The sequence below is a fragment of the Pempheris klunzingeri genome, chromosome 7, assembly GCF_042242105.1.
Source record: "Pempheris klunzingeri isolate RE-2024b chromosome 7, fPemKlu1.hap1, whole genome shotgun sequence".
Lineage (NCBI taxonomy): Eukaryota > Metazoa > Chordata > Actinopteri > Acropomatiformes > Pempheridae > Pempheris > Pempheris klunzingeri.
The window spans coordinates 11,413,618-11,441,290 of record NC_092018.1 but is presented as its reverse complement, the minus strand read 5'-3'; the positions used below and the strand labels follow the sequence as shown (position 1 = coordinate 11,441,290).

The following is a 27,673-nucleotide window of genomic DNA, read 5'->3' as shown; positions in this document are numbered from 1 at the left end:
TGTGTGTGGTAAATATGAAGCTACACCCAGCAGCCTGTTTCCTCCTGTTGTTACCACTCTCCTCCTGTGAGAGAAACCTTATAAGATATTTCCCAAAATATTGATCTATTGCTGTTGAATTATTAGGAATATTCCTGCCATTGCTGTTGAACAGGTACTGGAGTTGGCCGGCTGTCTGATTGCTCTGATTTTGGGTTTCGCTGCAAATACTGACTGTATCCTGTAACTCTGACAAAGGCTATTGAAACTGGAGCACATTGTTTGTTTGTTTTTTATATTTCCTTTAGACTGGTTAACTTTTCTTACATTCCTGTGGGACTGAGGAACTGTTTGGATCTCCTTTGTAGCACAGCAGTCAATAAGAAGATGCACGTTACCACTAGACTACACGTTGTAGCACTGGAGAAAATAGTTTTTATGTGCACAAATGGGAGTGGTGCTATGTGAGCTGGTGTTCATGTATTGCAGCAGGACGGGGGCTTCAGAGTGGACCGAGCTCCAGCCGCAGCTGTCATGTTGAGTTTCCCTGTTTAGAAAATTGTGGACCTGATTAAAAAGGCCTGGTACTCGTGTACACGCCCACACTCAAGTCACTCATGCGCATCTTTCCTCTCCTCCATCTCACACTCCACACATTCTCACTTAAGCGGTGTACTCTCTGCTCTCTCCGGTGACGTGTTTGACACAAACCGTTTCCTCTGTGGGGCGGTTCTGCTTGCGGCGGAGTGAGTTTGTCGGATTAAACATTTACACGGTGTCTTGTGTTAGACTTTCAAATGCTGCTACCGACAATGCATGGATTGAAAAACATATTGTTTTATACAGCAATTCTCAGAAGTGTATGACAGGTTTTTAAACAAAAAGAATATTATATGAAATTCTTAAATGATTCAATAATGATTCAAATGAGTAATAGTTGAGGTGATAATAGTATTCAGGGCTACTTAAAAGTCCCTAAAGCCTCTAAATTCCTGCATATTGGTGCAGGCTAAATAAAGTAGCATTTCTTTTTAATGTTTCTGTCAAACCAATCTGCTTTTAGGGCCAACTATACGTGACATAAAGCACTTAAGGAATCAATTGATCTGTAGAGCTTCAGGTAGAGATAAAATCCCATCCAGGAGTGTATTGTTATGTTTGGTCATGAATTATTAACTTGGTTAACCTTTTAGTAGCAATTGTCTTGATGGACATGAGTTCATGACACCCGTTTATTGACTTTCATCTGAAGAGTCTGAAACCTCCATCTGAAAACCTCCTGAATGTTTGAGTCCAGGGGCACTGATCCTTCGTTCTCATCCTGTGATCCGATCTCTCTCCAGAGGGAAGTAAGCGGAAAGAGAATTTCCCTTCAGGGATCAGTGAAGTATCACATAATTTTTACTCAGTCTCTTTGAGATTCGGCAACCTCTGAGCACCTCTTCCCCTCTGTATCAAAAAGAACGGGCCTTGGATCTGGAAATTAACATGTCGAATTCTTTTTTAGATTTCTAACCCTTAAATAATTTTCTATCGCTTAAGGTTGTAGATTTTGAATCAGGGAGGTCTTGCATGGGCCTTATCAAGAGACAAATTATTATCATCTTTTTTATACGCGTGTTGTGGTTCAGCAAAGGATAAAGGAGAGCAGTATGTGACCTCAACTGTTCCAGATGGAGCTCTTGGTCGGGAGGAGGGAGCCATAACTTTCCCCGGGCTATTTAGAAAGGAGCTGCTTGCCCCCACGCGACGAGGAGTACGCAGTCAGTCCGTGCTGAGAGAATGTACTAGTTTGGCCTTCAAGCTGTTTACATTTAATGCTCCCCATAACCAATTGGCTTAACCATAGAAAGAAATGTGCTGCCATTAACCCCTATGAAATGACTCTGATTATGTGGCATAGACAAAAGAAAAATAGGAGAGAGAACCCAGACCAAGCCATTTGTGGTGTAGAGGTTTCTCCAGGACCACCAGAGCTTCAGTGTTGGTGGCCTCATCACCCGTTTCCTAAGCATGTTACCATCGTGCGAAGTAAATAAGTCTTGTGGAACTTTACAGGAACATTAGAGGCTGTTTGCTTGTTGTTCTAGTGGATCTGATGTGATCAGCTTTCTAGCAGATGAACACGTTAAGCGCAGAGCTTAAAGAAATTATTTTAGTAGGGCTTCAGCTAGCTATTCAGCAGAATATGTTGATTATTTTCTCGATTAATCTACAGAAAGTCAAAAAATTATTAAAAAATACCAATTACAATCTCCTAATGTGACATCATCAAATGTCTTTTGTCCAAAACCAAAAGATATTCAGTCTGTAGAATATTTGTAGAATTGTATTACAATAACAAATTGGTTTGGAAAAATGCTCAAAGTGGCCTGTAATATGTTTTTCTTTTTTTTTTTAAACAAAAGACACGAGAGAAGACAGAAGTTTTTTTCTACTATAATAACAGTTTTCTTACCTGACCCCTAAGTACAGTTTTGTGAACTGTTCCCACCTCTAGCAGCAGTAAAGCATCACTGCTGGTGTTCTTACTGCATTGCAGTCTCAACATAAATGCACTGAGTTTGCACTGAGTTTTTTTTTTGTACTGCAGCAAAGCCTTTCGATTTTGTTTCAACTTGCAGTCCTTGTTTGAAGTTTATTACAAAACACACGTGTACCTTGTCACCATGTGAGCACCGTAGCAGTCATGAGGCTGAAAGAGCAAAGATTAGAGGGGTAATGTAATCTGCAATGCAAACATCCATCAGGCTGTCAGTGGAACAGCCTCATAGTTTAATATTTCTATTTCTGTTAAGATCAGCTTGTTCACAGGGCTTCTAGACATTTCAGGAAGTGCCACAATATCATCTGATGTCCTTGATAATTTTGCCTATTATCAGTTTTGGCATCATTGTGCCAGATATGAAAGTGATGAACGACATTTTAGTGATCTAATATGGAAAGTAGGTTATATGTTCCTGTCAAAGCTTATGCGGATGTGTGGCAAAGGGAAAACCCGTGAAACAAAAGCAGTTTGGCAGCTATGTCAGCTGCCCTGTTGTGTGGGGATAAGGTGTTAATAGCCCACTCTAATGTTGGGAGCGCTGCTTAGACCTGACTCTGGATGCTGTGTTCTTTTTATAGTCTCAACGCCGACAGCAGGCTGTCCGAACGGTCTGATTCGATTTCTTTGAAGTGCAGACTGTGATTTCCCATTGTGGTTATCTGAGATGTCCTCAGCTTTCCCCACTGGAGTGCACTGAAGTGCTCTCCCCGTTCCATCCAAGCCAGATCTGCATCATCATCATCAGCCATCCTGAATCCTTTCAAATACAGAAAAGACCAAAAACATGATACTCTTCACCTCCAAAAGTGACCCTGACTATCCTGCCATGAAACTTAAAAGGGCAACCGTTGATGAGTCACACAAATGCTTGAATTTGGAATCGTGTATGGAATTCATATTCAACATTTGACTCAAAATTAAAAATCCAACTAGGCTTCTTGTAGAGGACTAAACCCAACTGGAAGTCAACCATTTTAAATTTAGTGTTGTCTTGGCAGCGAAGCAAGTTTTGGTGTTTTGTGTCAGATTTTGTCACACTGTTAGCATCTAAACTGTGCAAGATGCAGTCACAAATTTTACAGGTGTAGTTGAGATCAAATGAAGGTCGAGGTCAGAGATCGGTGTGGCGTCGGGGCCCCTTGCCCACATTCGTTACATGGGACCACCGCGTCCCAGCTTCAATCGATAATTCCCGTCCATTGATCCAGCGCAATATAGATAACATTCAACCTTCATTACGACAACCAACAGCAACTACAACAACAGCCTGATACACGTTAAGCCAGGAAACACAGAACACGGCAGCACATTCATGTTCACTGATCCGGCACAATCTAGATAACCCTTCATTATAACAACAACGCCATACATGCCTGACGTCCTGTGTGGGACCATGTGGGTTTGTCCAAAAACAGTTTTTTTTTTTTCTCCATTACAAGAGGGGATCTACGATTTCTTGGTGGTGTTTCTGTTTTGCTAAATGTGTGTTTGTGAATGTTCTCTGTTTTCTGGTCTCTAGATAAAAACTAGAAGATAAAATAAATAAAAGATAGATAAAAAAAAATCCTGCAGTAGTCTTTTGTTGCCTACTTTCTTCTGCTCTCAAAAGCTCTCCTCCTCTCTCTCTCTCTCTCTTGGTCCCTCCCCTCTTTTGTTTTAGGTTTTCTGAGGAAGTCAGAGGGAGGTCTTGTCAGACGGTAACTGTTGTTAAAAAAAGAGTAATCATGACTTAAGACACTAATCTGTTTGTGCATTTCTTCTCTCTTGTGTCTCTGACAGGTGAAGGAACGTGCAGGCAGACTGTCTCACACTAAGCTATGGAATGCTCCTTGCACCCATCATCACTAGTCTCCAATCTTTGGACTGAGCTCCAAACGCTTAGTTAGCAGCTGTGCTTCTCCCCTCGAACTCTTTATAACCAGGGGACGAAGAAAAGGAGTGGGCTTACCAAGTCCTCCGCTAAAAGCGCACAGAGCACTTTTTTTTTTCTTTTCTTGTTTTTTTTAGGATATTTAAACTAGTTTTTCCTATTTTTTCCGCTTGGGTTTTTTTATTGAAATCATATCAAGATGGATCTGGAACCATATCTGTGGATGGTCATTATGGGCTTCATCATCGCCTTCATACTGGCCTTTTCGGTGGGTGCAAACGATGTGGCCAATTCCTTCGGCACGGCAGTGGGGTCCGGTGTGGTCACGCTGAGGCAGGCCTGTATCCTGGCGTCAATCTTCGAGACACTGGGCTCGATGCTGCTGGGGGCCAAAGTGGGTGAGACCATTCGAAAGGGCATCATTGACGTCAGCTTGTACAATGAGACGGTGCCCGTGCTCATGGCCGGGGAGGTCAGCGCCATGGTCGGTAAGTTGGACTGAATTTTACATGCAATGTAGAGCTGAAATGGTTAGTCAATTAGTTGATCAACAGAAATTTAACCGGCAACTATTTTATTAATCATTTTAGTCTTTTTTCATAAATGCCAAAAACATTGATTGTCTGATTTCTTAATGCTTCACAATGAGGATTTGCTGCTCTTTTTTGTCATATATGATAAAGTAAAGTGAATATGTTTGGTTAGTTAGTTGGACAATGAAGGAATTTAGAGGATGCCACCTTGGGCTTGAATTTATCACATTTTTACAGTATCTTATAGACAAAATAATTAGTTTGTTAATCGAGCAAGTGCTTATTTGTGCTAAACTATTTCTGCTTCACATTAAGTGAAGTGGACTGGTGATAATGGGTGAGAGAATATTTCAGATGCAATAATAAGTTGGGCTTTGTTTTGTAATTTTATATATAATTGTCAGTTGTACTCATGAAGAAGTGCATTATGTCAGAAGCATAACAGAAACCTAATTTATCCATTTAATGTTAAAGTAATAGTTTTTCTTGGAAACTTGTGCCTGCAGATTCTTTAATGGGAGGATTTGCTGAATTTGAAATCTGTGTTCTGTATTCTGTTTTCTTGGACTGTTGGTCAAACAAAAATCATTTGAATATGTTGACACAGGTTCTTGTGAGAATAATTGATGGACTGATCTGCGAATGAAAATAATTGTTAGTTGCAGCTAAAATAGATTAAGAGAAACCTTTGTGATTACCACTGTATAGATGTGCTAATTAAGGCTGTAGAGTGAAATATCTCTCCTGCTAGGCATGTGTTGTCGATGCTGTTTGAGAAATCGGTTACATGGACAACGAGTGATCCTCAATCTCTGACTAAGAACTGCATGACAGTCATCTAGAGCCATGATTAGGGGGTCATAGATGGATATTAGGACTGCAACAAGCAAATAGTGACAAATCCCACAGCCTAGGGTGACCGCTTCGAATTGCTTCTTTTGTCTGAACAACAGTCCAAAACTCCAAGATATTCAGTTTACACTGATATAAATCAGAGGGAAACAGAAAATGCTGGCATTTTTGTTTAATAAATTATTTATTTCCCCTAATTTTCTATTGATCTACAAATTGATTGGTCAGATGATCATTTTAGATCTAACATGTATTTCTTTGTATAATTTAATGTATTCCAGTTATTGTGGAGCAGGCTCTGTCAGTCCCTCTGCTATTAATGTTTGGTAGTAATGAACATGTGTTCGTTCATGTAAATGGAGACCCTGTTAACAGCTCCTGTGCAACATTGCTTCAATTTAAGTCACATGTTTTCCATATCCTGACCGAGGGAAGACAGAAAATCATGCCAGGCTTTTCTTGTACATGTAATATTCTGTCCACAGACTTCTGATGCTATGGACTGAATCTAGGCACAGATGTTATAAACAGCTCTGAAATCCTCTGAATCACACAAGGCATTACTAATGTTGGAGTTTTAGGCTTTCCCAAAATAAAAAAGCTTCTGCAACTCTTCATCTAACCTGCTCTGTTTGTAGCATTAACTGTTTCTGCATTTGCTCAAAAGCCAAAACTAAACTGTTAAATTACTCGACTCTTGCAAAGTTGTTTTTGCACCCTAGTTGCACCCGCTTGTTTTCTGAACCACTTTTCTGTATTGGATTTATGAGAAATGCTATAAAATGTGTTTTTTCCTTGCAAAGTTTCAGAACAACATCCTGACAAACAAAAAGTGTCATTAAAATGAAATGAATCAATTTTAAGATGAACGATTAGTATGTAAAGATTCGGTAACATTAACTAAGATTACAGAGAAGACGGCCTGTCGTTGTGCTCGCATTAAAACGCATTTACAGTGAAGCACAAGCAGGAACTGTTGATTATTAAGTAGCTTTATGAGCATTAGATTACCTCAGTAAATGAATGCCGCAGAACAGAAAACAATGGGGCCACTGGGACAATCCCATTTAATGGGAGTGACTGCTGGGAAACTGTGATAAATAAGGACATATTATGCACGGGGGAATCCCGTGTCGCTGAAAATTCACGTGTGGCAGGCTGCCACCCGAGGATGTTGGGGAAACACTGAACCGTTTTTCTTAATCTGAAACAGGAAACATTTTTCACTTCTATATTGTTTCTACAGAATTAGAAGAAGTTTTGACTTCTTGATTTGATTTAGATACAAGAGAGAAACTACTTGTACTTAAAACCAGCAGGTTTTAATGTTGCACTGGAGTTCACAGAAACAGCACTTGTCTAATTTAGGGCGTTGGGAAAAAAACTCCAAGCCTGGCAATGAGACTGAAGTCTTATTATTCAAAAATTAGACTCTGTTGCCCAAAAATTACAAAAATAAATTTACCTGTGGGAAAAGAGTGTGATTTAATGGGAACTCTGCCTTGATAAATCAGTGATATCTTGGGAAATCAACCATTATTCTTTATCTTCTTTGTTATGTGCAGCACCCGTCCACAGATTCATTTTTGGAGCAGGCTTTCAGTAAACCTCAAAGTATGCCTTTGGATGGATGATGCCATTTGTTAAAAGCACTGCCATTACTTTACAATCCTAGGTTTTTTTTATGATGAGGATCATACTATACCTGTGAAAGTATTTTTTAAAACTGTTCTGTGGAGATGGAGTCACAGCAGCACAATCTCACTACTCGAGCACAAAAAAACGACACAATGATGAAACAATTATATGGTATAGTTTTTTTTTCTGGGCTACAGAACTACATTTTTTAGCCAATTAAATATGAAAAATTTCTGAGATTCTTTTGTGTGTGTGCTCTGATCACAGGGTCAGCAGTCTGGCAGCTAATCGCCTCCTTCCTCAAACTGCCAGTGTCTGGGACCCACTGCATTGTTGGCGCAACCATCGGCTTCTCCATGGTGGCCATCGGCACAAAGGGCGTTCAGTGGATGCAGCTTGTCAAGATTGGTAATGACTAGGGACTGTATGAGAGCAGTTTGTGTTTCTGTTTATCCTCATGTCTGCTTATTCACATCTACGGTGTTCACATACTATTAATCGTTCTCACATAGATGCCACTTTCCCATTGAAAACTGACAGAATAAAACTAAATATAACCACACTTAGATATTTCCAGTTGTGTTTGATTTAGAACAGTTCTCTTCACTCAGTAGAGCAAACAGATAATCATCAGATTTTGCTGTCAGCGAGGATGACTCCCTCGACCGTTTTACACAGCAGCAAGCTCTTTTAGAGGAGGCAGAGTTTCCAATTTCTGCAACAGACCAGCATGAAATGCTGACACAAGACATAAGTTAAAGTAAAATGAACTCACTTTTTCGCAGCTTGAGAAAGGAACTCTGGCTATTGCTATCCCCTCCTTCACCTGCATGTAGAAAACTTAATTTCAAGTTCATATATGTTGAGGGGTTGTTCTGGCAAGTGTAGGAAAATACTAACTGAGACAGAAGATGAGGCATGCTGACTCAGTCGTCGCTGCCAGATTATACTGTATAAATAGGTGGATTTAGTCCATTAGAAAGCGTGTTGCTGTTGTTTTCTGATTACGTTTTCTCCTCCCCCTACAGTGGCGTCGTGGTTCATCTCCCCCTTACTCTCTGGACTCATGTCTGGACTCCTCTTCATGCTCATCAGACACTTCATCCTCAACAAGGTGGGCTCACATTACCACACTGTTGGATTTAATCACCCACGCAAACACAAATAAACACACACGTCCCTCGTCACTGAAATTACAGATTTTTTATTTGTATTCCTGGTTAAATAACACTTTAATTCATATAAATATTTAAGTTCTAAATCCTTAAAGCCAGACGACTGGAATATGGCCCATGAAAAGTAAGCGGCGTCAGTGTATAATTTTCATGAGTTTATTTTCTATTCAGCTTGAGTCTCCTGTCAAATCCACATCGTCAGCTTGTAGAATGGGTCCAGGAGTTTATACACTAGAATTCAGACACAAACGTAAGCGGGTACACACAAACCCGTCCAAAGAGCTCCAGCACAGATAAAATCCATTTGATTTGGCAACACCCACAGGTTGGTTGTTATGTAACAGGCCATCTCCAGCAGACCAGGAAGAGAGAAGTGTTGTGGATCATCCTAAGGTCACAACAGCAGGATTATGTCGGCATGAGTCATAGGACGATTTATCATTTGGACTGAAGTTACTGTATAGCTGGGTCAAATTCAGGATGTGTTCATCTTTCTCTGCGGGATATTTGCATCAGCTAAGTCAGAATAAATATTCGATTATCTCTAAACTGTCTTGAGATTTATTACTTTTCCAAAATACGCCAACAAGACGAAGGTTTACTTTGTAAATGTGAGACTTTCACCTTTAGTAGGGCGGTCACACTGCATATCAAACTCCTCATAAAACACACATTGTGCAAGAGTGAATTGTTGGATATCTAGTTTTACCTCATCGTCTGTTTTCACTTTTTCCACACCTTTGATTTGACCTGAGCTGAACTTCTGACCTCAACAGGAAGTCATGTGTTTGATTACTAATGTACAGTATGTTAAGCATTGTCATCACAACAAAACCGCATCCAATAGACGCTGCAAAAAGGCTGATCAGAGAGTGAACCTGTGAGTAATTGGCCATGTTTACACCAGAAACTTGTCCGTGACTGTAATGCCAGATCTAACTTGCATTTATGTATTTAAAGTCAGTAACTTTCCTTGCCCAGAGTCATTTACAGTTAGGGGGAAGTGAACTGCTCATAATCTCCCTCAGGGCCACTTTGGCATGATGCAGAGCTGCCAGTGATGGCAGGCTGGTGCTCACATAGGAAATTAAAGAGAAGAGGAACATTTTTCAATGTTCATTTTTTCAATGGGATAGATAAGAATGTTTAAAAGTAGCATAGCATTAGTAAAACTGGCGAAATAGGCAGTCGACATGAACAGCAAGTTATGAATATTGTCGTTATCGGTTAATCTGACAAAAAGCGAGAAGTGCCTTTTTAAATTAAGTTAAATTAGATTCAGCGCACTCACTAGTTATATACATCGAAAAAAGCAAGTCTTCACTTTTGAGTATGTTTGGCATTTTTACATTTAAAAATAATCAACAATTAAAATAGTTGCTGTTAAAGTTTCTCGGCTGATTGATTAACCAACTGTCAATATATGTATGCTATGTATGTTAAAAAGTAGTAAAATGATTACATTGTTGGTCCTCTGTTGTGCATTAAAACAGACAAAGCTCTTCATACATGTGACACCAAAAGAATAACTCAGTATTTTGTTTTTTAATTGTAAATTTGCTGGGATTCATTAATTTGCAGTATTTTGGACCATTTAATTGAACTTAAATTTATACAATAAGACGATAAGGACATTTTACCTCTCAAGCTCTTTTGAACTGAACATCTGCGTGTGTGTGTTTGCTACATAGGATGACTCTGTCCCTAACGGCCTGCGAGCGCTGCCACTCTTCTATGCCTCCACAATTGGGATCAACACATTCTCCATCTTGTACACTGGAGCTCCATGTAAGTGCTGGGTGGCAGTTATTCCTAATCAATATATTGTTTCTGTTGTGTCTGACACCGACGTACGATCAAATTATCATCTCAGTCGTAACGGATGATGGCGCCAATGTCGTTCACTTGCTCAAAATTCCTTTTGAAGGTGTGACAAGAGTATAAGTAGATTATAATACTTCAAGACTACTTGCAAGATGTTATTTTTCATACGTGTGTGTGTGTGTGTTCATTAATTGCAGTGCTTGGATTAGAGTTGCTCCCGATTTGGGCCATCTTTCTCATCACTGTAGCTGAGTCGCTGATCTGTGCAGCTCTGGTCTGGATATTCGTCTGTCCCTGGATGAGGAGGAAAATAGCAAGTAGGTATCTGTGTGTGTGTGTGTGTGTGTGTCGGTTGTGTCCAGTCTTTCTCACGCCATCTGAAAGCCCAGCGCCATGACCCAGGCCTAACAACAGAGCTGCAGCCTCTGCTTGCACATTCTGTGCTCTGACACCAAACAAGGGATGCCAGCGGATGTGTTTTCTCGTTGGCCTCTGCCAGAGCCACTAAAGCCACCAAAAAAAAAAACCCCTGTGAACTCTTTGTAGTACATCAGTTGCTTTGCTTAGACACTTTGTTTTTTAGGCGTATAGCTGCTTGGCCAGATGTAAGGGGATAAGATCATAGCCTGCAGTGTAGAAGGCTTTCAGATCAAGGTTAGGAATTGTTTCCCTAATGGAAAAAATCCCCCTGCAGCAAAGCAGACAGCGCTATAAAACACACAACACTTCAAATGGAAAGAGCAGGAGGTAGAGTATCTGAGAGAGAGAGAGAGGTGGACGTCAGCAAGGCAGCCAGTCTGTTAAATTCAACTTAATGTCATGCAGGATAAATAAATCTGTTTATTGCAACAATCCAAAGACTAAGTTACAAACTCTAATGCCCCAAGAGATGCCTTCCAAATTGATAGACCTGATGAGTGCTTTGCACTGATATGAAGATAAAGATTAAGCTTAATATGAAACAGAATAAAAACTTGCTGTTCTGGATGCGATAATATCCACATTGATTGAGGCTTAAAATAGAGCGAGCATTTTCTCAAGCTTTGCTTTGTCTCTGCACACAAGTGAGGCTAACCTGACCTGTTGCTCAGCGTGTCACGACCCCAGAATGCCTGTGAGGATTACGGCTGATATTATCGCTCCTAATGTAGATGTTACTGTATCAGTCAAAATGAAATGGGCGATGGCGGAGTTTATGTGTTGGTACTGAGGAGTGTTTTGAGGAGTGCAGGGGCATCGAGTCTATCGGCACCAGGATTAGTTCGGATCAGCTGATGGCTATACTTGTTTTTGTGGAATGCTGCTGCATAGTTTTCTCTTTTTCTGACCCTAAACCAGGCTTTTTGTAGTTCATTATTATTGTTATTAGTGCAGAGTAACAAGGTTCAGCAAAAACATGCATGAAAAAAGTATATTGGAAATAAAATATGATCTTCGTGTCAAATTAGTGATTCACTTGTGAAACTCCTGACCTGATTTCATCGGATTGCCCTAATTGGAAATCATCCAGATAACTCTAAAGCCTCAGTTTCTTCTACTTGCATTTGAATTGTTTTATGCATCACTGTTGTGCTGTTATCAGTCATATTATACCATCAGAGTACACATATTGAAATATAAGGATATGAAGTATATACAGTTGTGTTTATTTCTCATAATTAGTATATAAGGCAAGACTGTGTTGCAGTGAGGATTAAAATCTTTTACTTGATATTTTGTCTTTCCAGGATGGTCTCTTAACTAAACCCTCAATCACTTGATTTCCTCCAGGTCGTCTAAAGAAGGAGCAGGCTCTGTCCAGGATCTCTGATGAGAGTCTGGATAAGATACCTGAGGAGGAGGAGGAGAGCCCCGTCTTTAAGGAGCTGCCAGGGGCCAAGGGCACAGATGAGGCTGTGCTGCCGCTCACAGGCGGCAGCAGTGAACGGGGCACCCGCGACTCCAGTGGAGAGCTCACCAACCTGGCTAATGGAGGCACTGTCCTGCCAAATGGCAGGGTGTATGGTACAGCTGGAATATTATTTTTGTTGATGTGACAGTCAATGTATCTGTTTTCAAGTGACAAAACAGTGACTGGACACTGTGATCATTGTGTAATCTTTGTGGATGAGGAAACACAGAGAGAATGGAATTATTAATTCTAAATCATGGGTAAAAAAGATGAATCACTACAAAATAGGGTATTTTTAGGGTAATTTTTTTTCACAAAAAAATTTAATTAAATGAACTCTACAGAAATTGCTTCCTCTTGGCCCAATTTAGAAATCCAGCTTCTTCTGTGTATTTATGGGAAGAAACTCAATGTGCTGTAATGTAAATGTGCTGCTTGTGGCTGCTATCATATTTTGCACCTGTTCTAATGATCAGAAACGTAATCCGTTCACACCCACTCCTTCATCCTCTTTCCTTCAGGCCGAACCCACTCGATGACCAATGGCTGCCTCAAGTCACCTGTCTCTAATGGCAGCTTCAGCTTCGATGGCCACATGCGTAGCGATGGCCAGGTGTATCACACGGTGCACAAGGACTCGGGTCTGTATAAAGACCTGCTTCACAAAATCCACCTGGGCCGCATGGATGACAGCGACCGCTCAGGCTCCAGCGCCGGCCCTCCTGACAACAATTACCGCCTGCTACGCCGCAACAACAGCTACACCTGCTACACGGCAGCTATATGCGGCATGCCCGTCCAGCCGCTCATCCGCACAGAGTCGCGCGAGGACAGTGAAAAGCTGGTCGGAGAGGGAGGCGGCAGGAGCAACAGCGTGTCCTACTCCAAGAAGAGGGTACGCTACGACAGCTACTCATCGTACTGTAATGCTGTGGCAGAGGCTGAGATTGAGGCAGAGGAGGGTGGTGTGGAGATGAAGCTGGCCACAGAGCTGGAGGGTGTGGAGGAAGAAGGGGCTCCAGCTCCAGTACCCCTGGACGACCTGGCCGAGGAGGATCATGAGGAGAAGGACAAGCCCGAGGTGTTCCAGCTTTTCCACTTCCTGCAGATCCTCACCGCCTGCTTCGGCTCCTTCGCCCACGGAGGCAATGATGTCAGGTGCTGCCTCCTGCTGCTGACAAGACATACAACATCCCATATAGCCAATGCACTTGCCAAATTACATTTCCCTGGTACATAATCACATAATTAGTCACTCCTGAAGCTTTTTTCCTATTAAATTACATTTAAGTAATGTTTCTCTAACAGCAACTAGAGAAGACCTCTTCACTCTGCTGCTTTGATATCATTTTTTTCCTTGATGTTCAGTCTAGCATAAATACTAGAGGAGCTGACTGTTGTTATAATATATTTTCTCACCTCTGCAGTAATGCCATCGGGCCCCTCGTAGCGCTGTGGATGATCTATGACCAAGGCGGTGTAATGCAGGACGCTGCCACTCCTGTCTGGCTGCTGTTTTACGGTGGCATAGGCATCTGTGCTGGCCTGTGGGTGTGGGGCCGCCGCGTCATCCAGACCATGGGCAAAGACCTGACTCCCATCACCCCCTCAAGGTGAGAAAACTACCACACGTGAGAGTGGGTGACTGTGACTGTATGTAGGGCAATGGGTGAGAGAGACAAATGTGGACGAGTGAGAAAATGAATTGAACTTTCCAACATGTTTGGTTTCACTCGCTCCAAAAAGCCTCGACATGCTGACACACACTACTCCATCCGGTGCAGCAGCTTCCTCGGTAAGTGTTGACGTGCACACAGCTGTATTAGACTGCACACAGTTTCTTTAATAGAGCTGTTAAATGTTGTCGAACAGACAATCTGCAATTCAACTGACAAATACACAAACCTAAGGCAGCACATTTGTGGCTATAGCGCCTGCTCTGTTGCCTCATGTGCTCCCTATTTACATGTACGGTAAACTTGTCTGGCTACTCAAGAGTGTTTGTCTCCAGAATGCACTGATTAACCACTCTCTACTTTTCAAACAGAGCCTGCTGCAGGCATAATGCAGTTTTTCTACACAGGCAACCTGCAATGCTGTACAATGCTGTATTTTCTATATTGGTTGCATCTGTAAAGGCATAATTGGGACTTTGTATTTCTCAATGAGAGGGCAGGCTGATTTAATCACAAAAAATTGGTATATTTGAATTGATTTTATTTGAGCTTAAGTGCAATACAAACGTAACCGGATGTTTTCTGCAATAAAACGGTTACATCCCAGAGATGTATAAACTATTTGAATGTAAATGTATCATGATCTCAGTGTTGCACAACAAAATTACACATTTTGGCAGTAATCACGTTGTCCTCCGTGAACTTAAAATTTGCCAGACCTAAGGTTTACTGCTTTGGAACATATTCATAGGAAATAAAGTAGGAATGATCCACTCTCTATTTTCCCACTGCCCTTTGACTTATTACATAAAAATTGTGAATAAATAAGAAGTCTTTTGGACCACAACACTTAAAGCCCTAGGGCTGTCTTCGTTCCACAACCTAAGCAGCGGTCATCACGCATCCGTAACCACTGACTGCTGCTCGTCTGTCCTTGAGATCGATCTCTCTCTCTCTCTCTATCTCTCTCTCTCTCTCGCTGCCCTCTCGTCTTCCCACACATAAGCTGAGGAGTGTTCAGTGTGTGGCAGCGTATCTGTGTGTGTGCATTCCTCGAGGATGTTTGTGTGTTGTGTCAGAAGCCAGGCTCACTGCCCGCAGGTTCGTATGTGTGCGTGCGTGCATGCATATTAAGGTCTAATTGTTCCAGCAAGTTTTTTGAGAGTTGTGTGCATGTGTGCTCTGTTGCCTGGCAGGAGCATTGCGCAGGGTTACAGGAAGTTCTGTAAGTTTTGTGGAAGCATTCTGGATGAGGAGAAGTTGAGCAGGAAGGGTGAGGGAGGGGCAAAGCCACAGTGGGAACCATGGCCTCTCCTCTCCAACTACAGGGAGGGATGCCAGCCTTCTCTTTGCACTTTTCTTTTTCCCTCTGTCCTCCTTTTTTTCATATTCCTTCCTACCATCTCACATGAATCCCTATTTTTCCAGTTAACCCTCTTCGTCTTCTCCGTGCCATCACTACTTCACTCCAATTTTTGTCTCTTTTCTCCACCTTGTTTTTTTTTTTTTTATTGGCTTCTCACCCCTAAATCTTCTCTCTCTTCCACAAGTTCCTGCAATTCTTCGCTCACTCCCTCACGTCATTATTTTTCCCTCTTTCTTCATTTCTCCTCTTTGGGCCCCCTCTCTCTCTGTGTGCTTTCTTTCTTTGTTTCTTTCTTTCTTAATCTCCCTCCTTCCATCACCAGCTCAGTCTTTTTGCCAGGCCTCAAAGACAAATTAGCTCTGGTTCACTATTCTAAAGGCTCTCTTTCCTCCAGTGTCTGTTTCCATGAATCAGTCTGACAAAGAAGTTTGTGTGGGGCAAGGGCAGGAAAATGTGTGTGTAAGTGTAGTTGTGTGTGTACATTCTGTGGCTGAGTGTCTATTGGAGCAGGCACAGTGAATAGTGTATCAAAGCAGTAAAAACCTTTTGAAAACTCGCAATATGGATTTTCATCAGCCTTGCCGGCTCTCCTAATGAACCACCACATGGACGGATTGCTGCAGATCTCAGACCCCTGCAGACCTCTTCAGTGGGACAGTAACACAACCAGTCGTGTCTCTTTGTGGTGCACTGATCCTGCGTGGCCCACTTTATATAACTGACCAGCTGTTAGAGGTGGGCTGAATGGTGTCTGCTTCTCTGCACTGGAGCAGCATGGTGACAAAAAGTGACCTTCAAAAATACTCACAGGTGTAATTAAAATTAATGATGGCTGCTTCAGTTTCAGAGTCTTTGTGATTTTGCATGCTGGTTAACTTTTCATCTTTTTTTCATTGTTTTTGCTTACTGGGACCCTTGAATGGAACTGAGTCATTGTTAATGTTAACACTTGTTCTTTTCCCACTATGACCAGTCAAAAAAGGCCTGCTGGAAAATCAAGAGCTGTACTCAAACCAAAATGCATGTATCACAGCACTGTAGGAAATAGACATGAGTGTGTCAGAAGTACTTGATGACACCTATGCAGTCTTTTCTACCACTTTTTGGGCCTTTTTTTTGCCTCTGCTAGAATGAGTACAAAGAGAGATGGGAAAGGTCCCTTCTAGACATTGCTTGCAGTCATGTGGTCAGGCCACCAGGACATCCCACACCTGTGCAGTCTTAAATATTTCGACATACATAGTTACGGTGACTGGCTGTTGACATGTGGGTTTAAGTTAAGTTTAAGATTTTCTCAAGTCCAATCATCAGGGCACCGCTGTGAAAGAGATTGGCCCTCACTGTTCATGAGCACCACCACGGCGACTGGAGTGAAATGTTGCAGATTGTGTGACTTTGACCAATTAAAATGTCGACAGTGTCTCTCCCCGGAGCCTTTCCCCAGTGTCGCTTAGACTTTAATTGACTGCTGTTTTTTATTTGGTAAGTAACTGCAATGAAAGACCAGAAGATTCAGTTTTAAGTTGCTTTCTCAACCATACAGTTTCTCTTTTTTTTTTTTTTTTTCTCTCTGGCTCCATTTTTCTTACATAAGCCACAAGCCCTGGTCTTCCATCCCAAGCGTGGGGAAAAGGGACACTTCCTTTTCCTTTAACTGATGTCAAAGTGTGAATAATGTTCATGAAATGGGATAAATGAAGTCTCCTCACACGGCACCCTGTCAGTGTACCACATGCATACTCTCTATGAATTACCTACCCGTGTTTGACAGAAATGCTGTCTTTAGTGTGTGTGTGTGTGTGTGTTCAGAGAGACATAGGCTGCTATTACTAAATATTTTCGTCCTTTGTGTATGTGTTGAGTGTACTTAAAAGAGGTGTTGAATGCTGCACTGTGGTTAATGTGGTCAGAGCGTGCCATCAGCAGCACGTCCCAGACATGACAATGAAGGATATCTCTTTGCTCCCCCCTCCTCTCCCCTTCCTCCTCCACAGTGGATTCACTATTGAACTGGCTTCTGCACTCACAGTCGTGTTGGCTTCCAATATCGGAATCCCTGTCAGTACCACACACTGCAAGGTATGACTGAGCGGCCCCCAGCTGGCCTCTCAACTCCCCACAGGCATTTCCAGGGGACAGGGAGCTCACACTGCCGCCCAGGGCATTTGGCTGGAAATACACACACCACTTTAGTCCAGATCGATCAGCAATCAAACCATTTCTGTGGATCTTTATGACAATATTCTTCCAGGCAATCTGCGTCCGTCTCTTTCTCCCAATTGTTTTTGCAAAGACGTCCCGATAAAATGTGTTTCATCAGAGGAGTTCAGATTCTTGTAGCAGAAAGGGATAATTCCCGTTTATTACAACTTGGGTCTTATTTATTAGTTTTGCCCATCATATCTGTCAATTATGATGAAACACGGCAACATTTCTACAACAAAGTAAGTTCTGGCAGTCGTACATCATCGATCAGGCAGGTTGTTCAACAAACAAAGGAGAGATTTCAGGTGGGGATGGGAAAAATATGTTGATGTAACTTTTCAATATACTACTTTTGTCCCCTACCTTTGCAGTTAGTTTGATTTCCTCACTAAATTCTCTCTAACCACTGCCCTTTGACCAGCCGCCAAAATGAAGGAGAGGGAGGCACGGTGCTGTTTCAAATATTGATAAACTAATCTGAGCTGACTCAAAGTTTTACTGTGTGCTCACAGGGCTTTACGAGCAGCAGGTATTTATTTGGGGAGATTTTTTTGCCATGTTTTCGCCTCTCAGGTAGCATACATTTTGTCCTGCCCTTATTACTGGCAGTTGTTGGCGATGTATGCAGCCTGTGAGGAAAATCTGTAGACAGTGCTTTGGGTTGTAAATAGCAACTGTTGTGCAAATTTTTTTTTTTAACATCAGTTTAACCAGTGCCAGTGTTTCCCAATCCTGGTCCTGGGGACCCACTGGCATGTTGGAGCAGGGACAGCTAAAAATGATTCACCAGAACAGCTAAAACATGCAGGACAGTGTGCTTTGGGAAACCCTGATCTATGCTTTCATTTAAAATTGTTACACTAAGATTATTATATTCTCTGTCAGTCAAAGATAAGGCAGTAAAGGACAGTGCCCTTAGTAGTTACATTGGAACACATCAATCGATTAGTCTTTGTCATATGTATCCAACATTATTATGTGTTAGGTCCCTATCAAGGAAACTAAAGTAAGCAAGTACTAAATAGGGTTAGTGCATTAATAATGTAGAAATTTATTTGGATGAAGAAACTCTTACATCACTGTGCGATGTCACTTTTTTCTCTAGATCTTGCCAATTAATTTGGTGAATACAATAACATTACTGTTGAGAGCGGTTGCCAGAACTGTGAAAATAAGACCCAATTTGTCACAAACTTGTCACCTCATTAAAAGACAATCAAACAGTTCAAGCGGCGTCCAGCCCGCTGCAGACAGCCCCAGGCAGCAGTGTGCAGCCCCTCTCCCCTGTTCTTTTCAGGAACTCTGGATCCCGGCCCGACGACGTAGTGGATCCCTGCAGCCCCAACCCTCTCCTGCCCCCTCCCAATCAACATTAATTTTATCCTCTGTTTCATTTCCCCCCAACTCCCTTCCATTTTGCCCTTTCAGCACTGGCATGGTTTGGTGTGTCGGTCCTCCACCCTCCTGTGCTTGGCTGCAAGCAGACTCGCCCCCTCACCCCCACCACCAGCCTCCTCCCCCCCCGACCCCACCTGTCACACTTGTCTTTCCACCTTCTTACCTCTCCATCTCTCTCTGTGTCTCTCCACTCATCTGTCTTCACAGCGGATTTTGCATTGAAGTAATGAGTGCGCTAACAGTGCTTGTTGCATCAAATGTGGGCATCCCAATAAGCTCCACCCACTGCAAGGTATTGGAGTCATTGGTAGTGAAGCCGTGCTCGAGAGCCCTCACCGGGTCTCCGCTTCATCGCTTCACCTGTAGCTGTCAATCGGCAAAAGCAATCACAACTCCCGAAGTTGCTGTTTTGACCTCTCCTGCAGTTTTCCTCCAGCAGCAAACCCTCCCAAGTGTGCCTTTAAGGGACATTTGTAGAAAAAAAACAATTATTGAACTTGAGACAAGCTTATCAGATACAGAGCACCATATCACAAGTGTACAGCTGTTGAACTGTGCTTGTTAAAGGCAGAGAGATTTGGATTTAACAAAGAAGATGTAACAAGATTAGTGAGCCTTAGTGGCTCTGGTAGGCAGATTTTGTCAGACAGAGTCAGGTTAGCTGTTTCCCCCTGTTTATAGTCTTTATTCTATGCTAAACTAAGCTAGCCGGCTGCTGGTTGTAGGCCTTTATTTAACAACCAGGATAGACATGAGATTATTATCGATCTTCTCATCTAAACAAACTCACTTCCCAAAATGTTAAACTCTTCCTTTAATTGTGCAGCTTCCACTTTTACCTTTTTGAATTGAGAAATTTCAGCGCAGCCTAACACATGCATCAGTGTCAGACAGTGTTAAATCATGTCAGTGATACAAGTCAACACAACAATAAGAAAAACGATTTTAATGCACTGGAACGGCATCTGTGAAAACATAGAAGTAACTTTAAAAAACAACCATGTGTTTCATGGTTTAGGCAAATACTTCGAAAATGTTTGCTGAAGGGAAACTGCACAAGACTCAAAACTGGTATTTAATTGCTGATGATCAATTTGTCTAAACATCAACATCGCCATCCATACCTTTATTTTCATATCTCACCTCCAAATACCCTTCTCTCCTCCCTAAAACCTCAGATAATCAACTGCTTCGCCAAAATGTTAAATTACTGATGGTTAGAGGTTCTATCACTGTGCTGGTGATTTGATTGATTCAGTGAGTGAGTGTGTCCGGGGGATCCACAGATGTTGTTGGATGACTTCACTATTTTAAAGGTAGTAGCACACTTTTTTTTCATTTTAAGGTATGTTTTCTTAATTTAAGGATCTTTTTAAAAGTGACACAGAAGTTTTGAAAAAGTAGCCAACAACATCTGTAAGCGGATCTCCCAGATGGCTGTGAGAGAGAATGTGAGAGCGTACGAGCGGCGATGGGCATCCATTTGGTTTCATCTCCGTCTTGGTCAGTGACTATTTTCTTTATAAATTTGGTGTCTTAAGTGCAAAGCAAACTGAATTGATGCCCAGCCCTGGTGTGCGGGCCGCTACAGTGTGGTTATGTACAATGACTTGTTGTTTCAAAAGCTCTACAGGCGGTCCGCTGCACAAACACTGAGGTCACAATTAGTTCAGGCTTTACTGAGCCTGAAATACTACAATTGGCTGCAAACAGACATCTCGATCACAAAGTTTAGATGTTGTTCCGCACATGCAAAGACTGCTTTTATTATTAAATTAGCAAAGTATCCAAATGAAGGAGAATCTCAGTTAAAAGCTGAGAAGTAGACAGTCAGCCTACTCGACTAACACCTCCTTCCAGTCTTGCACTAATGTAACTCTGAGTAAGACTGACCTATAGACTACAAACAAATCTGGTCTCTGTTGACCTGACCTTCCACATTTAGTTGTGAGTGTGACACAGAAGGTGTCTCATGTTTCTGTGGCCGTATAAGAGCAGGCACAGTTTAACTCCCGCCCCCCTGCAGCGTCACAAACAGAGCTGAAACCCGTCACTGCACATGCCGCTCCAACACACTGAGGTGTCTGAAAGGTCTTTATGTATCTGCTCCAAAGTTAATTCTTTCTTCAGTTAATTCGCTGCTGATTTGATCTCTTGAATAAAGGTGAGAGTTCATTGGTGTGGTGGACGTCTGACATGAGCAGAAATAATTATATTAGCTGAGGAAAAAAACCAAAAAACAAAACTTTTTTTTGTCTTTTAGGGTTTAAGTGAAATAATGAGGAAAGTATCAGACTTTTGGTCCAGCAGAACTGCTGATTTCAGACTTCCACTCTTAAAAATGAAACTTTTTACATTCGGCTGGCTCTAACTAACAGACATTTTGGACTGAGCTGTTATTGAAGAGCTGAAGGTTGTGTACAAGCTTTTCTGTTGGGAGGCCAACGATGCGTGTTGTCACCATTAGTTCACTTTTCACTATTATCAGTGGTGAAAAAGTACACAAGTACTAAGTACTTCAATATTTAAATTTTTTGCAACTTTATGCTTCTGCTCCATTTTATCTCACATGGAAGTACTGCATTTTTCTCCATTTAATGTACTAGTTACCATGCACAAAAAGATTTTATGCATAAAATCTCATCTCCTTAGAGGAGAGTAGCAAAAAATACATGAAATTGTTATAAAGAGCACTATAAGTATTATGAGTGCTTTAACTGTTAATAGTTTTCAGTACATTTGCTGATAATACTGCTGTACTTCTCCTAAAGTAAAACTTCAAAGTATTTTGATACTCATTACTGCTGTTACAGTACTTTTAGAGTGTCTGAGTGCTTCCTTCACCACTGACTACTATTGTGTTAAAGACCACAAACAAGAAAACTAGCTAACGTTATCTGAACACAAAAACATCAGGCGCTCTTGAAATCCCTCCATCCGAAGGAAAGCCTGAACAACCTGCAGCTCCTCACAGCGCCTTTGACTTTGCCACTTCATGTGTGCTGCCGCTGATTGTCTCCTTTCTTCCCCTCCGGCTGCGGCCTCCAGGTGGGCTCGGTCGTTTCCGTGGGCTGGATCCGCTCCCAGAAAGCGGTGGACTGGCGCCTCTTCAGGAACATCTTCCTGGCGTGGTTCGTCACGGTGCCCGTGGCCGGCCTGTTCAGCGCTGGTGTCATGGCCGTCTTCGTCTACGGCGTCCTGCCCTTCGTCTGAGGGCACGTGGCTGGGAGGGAGAGCAGAGGAGGAAGATAGAGGGAGAGAGGGAAACTTGGGTGAAAATCATAGCTCGAGTCAGTCAGGGGTGCAGATACAGGAAGGAAGTGAAGAGAGGGAAAAGGCAGGGGTGACGGGGAAGAGGAGGAGGAAGCTGCAGGGGTTTACAGACGGACTGTGGAGGTGAGGAGGGTTGGTTCATATGCTGCCTGGCTCCGTAGTCCAGAGATCTTTTTTGGACTCATTTGAGTTTCCGATCGGTTTTTATTTATTCTCGTTTTGGGTGCATAAGAGAGTGTGTAACCAACCATTCAATCTGCTGTACATATCACAGTAATGGGGAGATTTCCAGTAACTTCTAACAACAATTATGGTTGTTGAAGAAACAGTGGCAGTCATTTTCTGTCTCTTCATTTTAAAAAAAATCATGTGTTATAAGGAAAAAAGATAAACAAATGATTATTTCTGCATACCTAAACATGCCTGCAGTAAAACTATATCATTCTGCCTGCAATCCCAGGTAGCATAGTCGGACAAGTGCTTATAATTATTGTTCCAAAATGCCAGGAAAAAAAGACTGTACATATTGTTATATTGGATTGAGTGTGATTTGTTGTATTGCGGCTTGCTTAAAAGTTTAAAAAAAAAAAAAAGAAGAAGAAAAGATGTGCGTGTGGTCAACCAACCCATCCATCATCCCACTTTTAACATGCTAGCCAGGTACAACTAGAGCCAAATGGAACGAACGCCTCAGAGACGGGTGGTGGGACTGTCACTCTGCTTTTTTTTTATTTTTATTTTCCACATGATACCATAGAAACCTGATTTGCTAAAGAGTTGATTTTTGTCCAGAGCTCCTGTATGTTTTTAGAGATGGATCTCATATTTTTTAATGATGTATTATACTGTAATTTGTACTGTAAATACTGTCCTTAAAGAGTTTGGGGGTGGGTGGGATGAGGGGATCGAGGTTTTGTTTTTAACATTTTAAGGGTGGGGGGGTGGCCCTCTTCACCTTTTCATGATGTCATATTATAAAGTGTATTTCATCCTGGAGGCTCATAGTACACACACACACACATACATACTTCATAGCTGCTGTTATTCAGAGGTTGTCAGAAGTATATTGATTGAAAAAAACAAAACAGTATTTACATTTAAAATAATGAATCAAACCTGTTCACAAGAGAGAAAACTCGAGATATTCTTTTCCTTCTCATTTTCTCGCCCCAGTAAACTCAACAGTATTGGCGGAAAGTTCATAAGTCAAAGGTTTCCTTCATATAGTGGTAGTAGAGGGAGGTAGAATGAGGTTTAAATGCAGCAGAAGCCAAAAACAGTAAAACTCAACAGAGACAAAAACATGCTAAGGTCCTATGAAACGTTCACATATCTTTATCCGTATGCCTTTGTTTTCATACATAAAGCTCAGCCACTGGAGTCCTGTCCTCATATTCAAGGCTCCCTGCCCATGAATGACCTCGACACTGTCCATGTTCGGGTCATTTCAGATCTCCCGCCCTGTTCGCCGGTCAGATTACACGTCTTAGCCTGGGGTTTATCTGTCTCCGCAGTCCTGAACCTCTGTCTCATCCCGCTCATGTGACTAATCTGAGGTGTGACTCACAACATGCCTCCAAAAGTTAAAGCCTTGTCATGTCGGACAGCTATTATGTGTCATATCAAACGCTAACTGTTGTATTAGAACTCAGCCAGTTATGCAGAAGTGGCAAGAAAGGGGATTAAACCCCAGCCACACGTGTAGCTCCTCAAAACAGGCTGGCGTTGTCTCAAGTGCAGAAGCATTTAGCGTATCGATCACCTGCGTGTCGATCAAAGTGCTAAAGGTTACGGAGATATCACAGGGTCAAGCTGCATCGAGGGTTTTAAGACCGCTCATGTCACGAAAATATCACAAGACTTTTGTCCAAGGATCATTATGTTCGAATGAGGAGGTATCAGGAGGGAGGGGGGGGGGGTTGTACTGATCATCACCAGCTTTTTAACAGGGTCACCTGACCTGTAGATGAACAAACTCTAAAGCTTTTTTTATTTGAACAAACTCGATGCCAGGTGTTGCAAGTTCTTTTTGTTCTTGTGGTGTGTTTCCTAATTTCATTTTTTTTTTTTCTCTCATGAACAAATCTATGCTTAAGTAGCCACTTGCCTTGTAACATTGTGTTTTATTTTGTGCAGATACAGTAAAATTATTAAGTACTGTGGTGTTTACATCGTAACCATATTGTAGAGTATCAGAAAAAAAAACTGTTGCCTAATGATGCCAATGAAAGACAAACTATTAACCATGAATTTTTAAGTGCAAGTAAAAAATTATAACCTGAAGTGTCTAGAGAGCGAAAGAGAGCGAGAGCAAGCGTGCGCGGTGACTCGTTTCTGGTTTTCGTTGTAGTGGTTGTGCTAATCACAATCCCCCGTCACTTTACACTGCTACTACAATGCGTTAACACTACATGTATGGGTGCAATTCAGTAACGAAGAGAATGACTAGAGAAATTTCATCAAGACTATATATTTTTCTACCATATCTGAGTTTTAACCTGGGCGAGCTTCCAGACACTCTGGAGGACACACTGTGGGGGTTGATGGGAATTTGGAAAAGCGGGGCTAACTGTTCTAAGATCACGGCGACGTTGAGAAACGGTCTCATTACAGCTGGTGCAATGTGCCACACTTTCTCTAAGCCCAGTGTGTTCTTCTAACATGTAGACTGACGTGTCGGTTGCCAATAGATCAGATTTTTAAATTACCATTTTTATTTTTGAATTTTAGATGAAAACACTTTGTAATTTTGTTTCCCTACTGCTTTGATAATGAGCTGTGAGAGCAGGACAGCATCTTGCTAAAACCAGGACGACTGCTCGCTCTGAAGGCGAAATCTAGAAGCAAAAATCTCTGTAGTTGAGAAAGTTAAATCTTAAACTTGGTAACTGATAAACTGGACTGTGAGGACATTTGTTTCCTTGTTTTGGCAGGTAACCACTCTTGAAGCTCAAACCCTTTTCCTCTTCCACAGGCTGTGTGTTACACAGGGGGGGCTGCACAGAGCTGGTGTGTTCAAATCCCCTTTGTGCTCTTTGTACAGTAAAGGCACCGGGAGGAAGTCACATTTAAAACAAATCTCATGATCTGCAGGAGGTCTGGCCTTGTTTCCCCAAAACATCTCAGATTTACTGCTCATAGAAGATCAGATATTTCTCCCCATTGTCTTTGAAGTGTCCACGCTTCTTTTTCTTCAGCAGCAATCGGTGTGAACTTAAAAAGGTGCAAAGTGTCTCACTAACTGGAACCAAACGTCTCAGAAGTATTCACAGCAAAAATGCACATTTTCTCATCATCAGCAGCCAAACTGAACTTCCAGGTCAGCTTCAGTTCCTCTAGCTTTCAGTTTGAGATGTCTTTTGTCATCTATCTTCAGAAAAGCTAAAATAGTTGATGCTATTTTTCTAGTTTTATTTTGATCATATTCTGAAACAAACAGGCATGCACGTCGACACTAGACTAACATTTGAGCTGAAAATTACTTTGTTGGCATGAAACAACAACTACGCCAAATTGCCTGGTGGACGTTTGTCTCTCCTGTGTGTAAACAGTGAAATGAGCCTGAATCCGTCCTGTTGAATTATGAGGTTTGATTTGTAAATGGCCTGAGGTCAGCCAGCACGCCTCGCGCTCTGCAGACCCCCCTTTTGTAGCTCACGCTGTCATTTTTTTTTTTTTTGGTTTTCCACACATTCTCAGTCCTGATAGGCCAAAAGGGATGCACTGCTCAAGATGGGGAGGGAAAGTGATAATCGTCCTCTGGTAACAGCTTTTATAGTCAAATTTTAGTCAAAACAGCTAATGCTGCATGGCATATGTTAAAGAAGCATTGCTATTTACACAGTAAAGCCCCTTGAAATTTTTATCAATTATACATAAAACCAACCTCAACTAAAATCTGTACTGATGCAGTTTTTAGTTCATATTGTATCCTAAAAGCCAATAATCCCAGTGACGGTGTAGGTCAAATTTGCAAATCATCTCTTTAAAGAATTAGTCATGTATGAACGCAGCCTCTAGATGGCGTAGTCTGCCACTTTCCCTCCCCGTAGAGAGGGACAGCATTTTAGAGCAGTCTGAGTCCACTGATCAGTATAAATCAATGAATGGTGTAATTGCCATTGAGGGAGTTTCTGTGCTTCTATCGCATTATAATTGTTTTGTAACCTTTTCTTTGTGGGGAAAAAACTAGACAAACAGAACGTGCCAATTCTTTCTCCCTGAATGTGCAATACAAGCTGTTTTCTTGTGAAGGTGCAACTACATTGCTGTCACTCTGTGGTCGTGTAGCTCCACCTGCCCTGGTGTAATAGCGCCCTCTCCTGTTTGTGCGGAACCAGCACCACCTCACAGAGGTGGAGGGGCATCAGTTCAGACCTTCATCTGGATGTGGCGTGCTGTCTCTAGTTTTCTGGTCTGTTTTGTAATAGAATGTGCTCCTCTGCTGGCCTGCAGGCTTTACAGCTCTGTGTTGTCTTTTTACTGTTAACTGCTATTTAACTGTCCGGTCCTTCAAAAGTAAAAAAAAAAATTTAAATATTTCCCCCAAAAAAGAATTAAAAAAATCAAGGAATAAAAAAAAATCAAAAGAAACTGTAGCGTGCTTCTACAAAATCTTAAAGCTCTTCTGATTTGCCTATATCGTACTGTAATGTTTTATTTAAGATTTTAGTGAAGAAATGTCTGCATTTAAACTAAATTATGGGAATTAAAATTACAAAGAATACCTACATTCCTCTGAGTTATGTCTTTATTTTGGGGAAAATGTGTGTGTGAGTTGAAGACATGATGCTTACTGCAACCTGGAAACTGTTTCTGTCTCCTTTTTTAGGGGAAGAAAATATCCATTTATTGCTTCAGTACAGCCTTTGTAACAGACACATACTGTGCAGATGCTGCAAGATGATTTAACTTAATCAACATATATGTTATATATGGGAGGACAAAGAAATAAGAGTTGAATTATTTGTGTATGTTGTACAACTTACCAGGAACTACTGCTGTTTTCTATGTGTTTTAATCTTTGTCCAAGATAAAGGCTTTTTAAACTTAAGGGGCACCCTGTTCTTGGGGAGCATTTCCATATTTTAAAAGGCCACATTGGAAGTATTAAGGCAGCAAAACTATTCAGAATTCACTATCATGTTAAAGCGCCTGAAAACACTTCAGGAGTATTAAGTATTCGTGACTGAATAAGAAAAATGATACAATTATTTTAACAAGACGTCTAATACGAACTTTATTTTTGGGCTTGTAACTGAGTATCTGCTACACATTATTGTGCCTTGAGATATTTAATGTGGTGGTTGTGTCTCTGCTCATTTCCGACCACTTTGCATGCATTTGGTTTCCCACAGCAACCGCCCTCTTTAAAGACTGAATTAATCTGCCAGATCTTTTCAGGCTGCTGTTATTTAGGGTTTTGAGCTCAGATAATAATTCAGA

At 41.6% G+C, this 27,673-nt stretch overlaps 1 protein-coding gene across 2 annotated transcripts in view; it reads left to right on the top strand.

Moving 5' to 3' along the window:
• Nucleotides 1–22,593, top strand: part of slc20a2 (solute carrier family 20 member 2) — a 42,049-nt gene extending 19,456 nt beyond the window's left edge. Inside the window, exons 2-11 of one of the 2 annotated variants that reach the window (XM_070833625.1) lie at nt 4,307–4,885; nt 7,688–7,828; nt 8,449–8,534; nt 10,287–10,383; nt 10,617–10,736; nt 12,190–12,423; nt 12,832–13,468; nt 13,738–13,923; nt 19,163–19,247; nt 22,004–22,593. In XM_070833625.1, coding sequence (XP_070689726.1) covers nt 4,597–4,885; nt 7,688–7,828; nt 8,449–8,534; nt 10,287–10,383; nt 10,617–10,736; nt 12,190–12,423; nt 12,832–13,468; nt 13,738–13,923; nt 19,163–19,247; nt 22,004–22,168 — 2,040 coding nt within the window. In that variant the 5' untranslated portion in view covers nt 4,307–4,596 and the 3' untranslated portion in view covers nt 22,169–22,593. Of the gene's footprint in view, nt 1–4,306; nt 4,886–7,687; nt 7,829–8,448; nt 8,535–10,286; nt 10,384–10,616; nt 10,737–12,189; nt 12,424–12,831; nt 13,469–13,737; nt 13,924–17,346; nt 17,432–19,162; nt 19,248–22,003 lie in introns of both variants that reach the window. The other variant, XM_070833624.1, reaches the window with a different exon arrangement.
• The last annotated feature ends 5,080 nt before the right edge of the window (nt 22,594–27,673 follow it).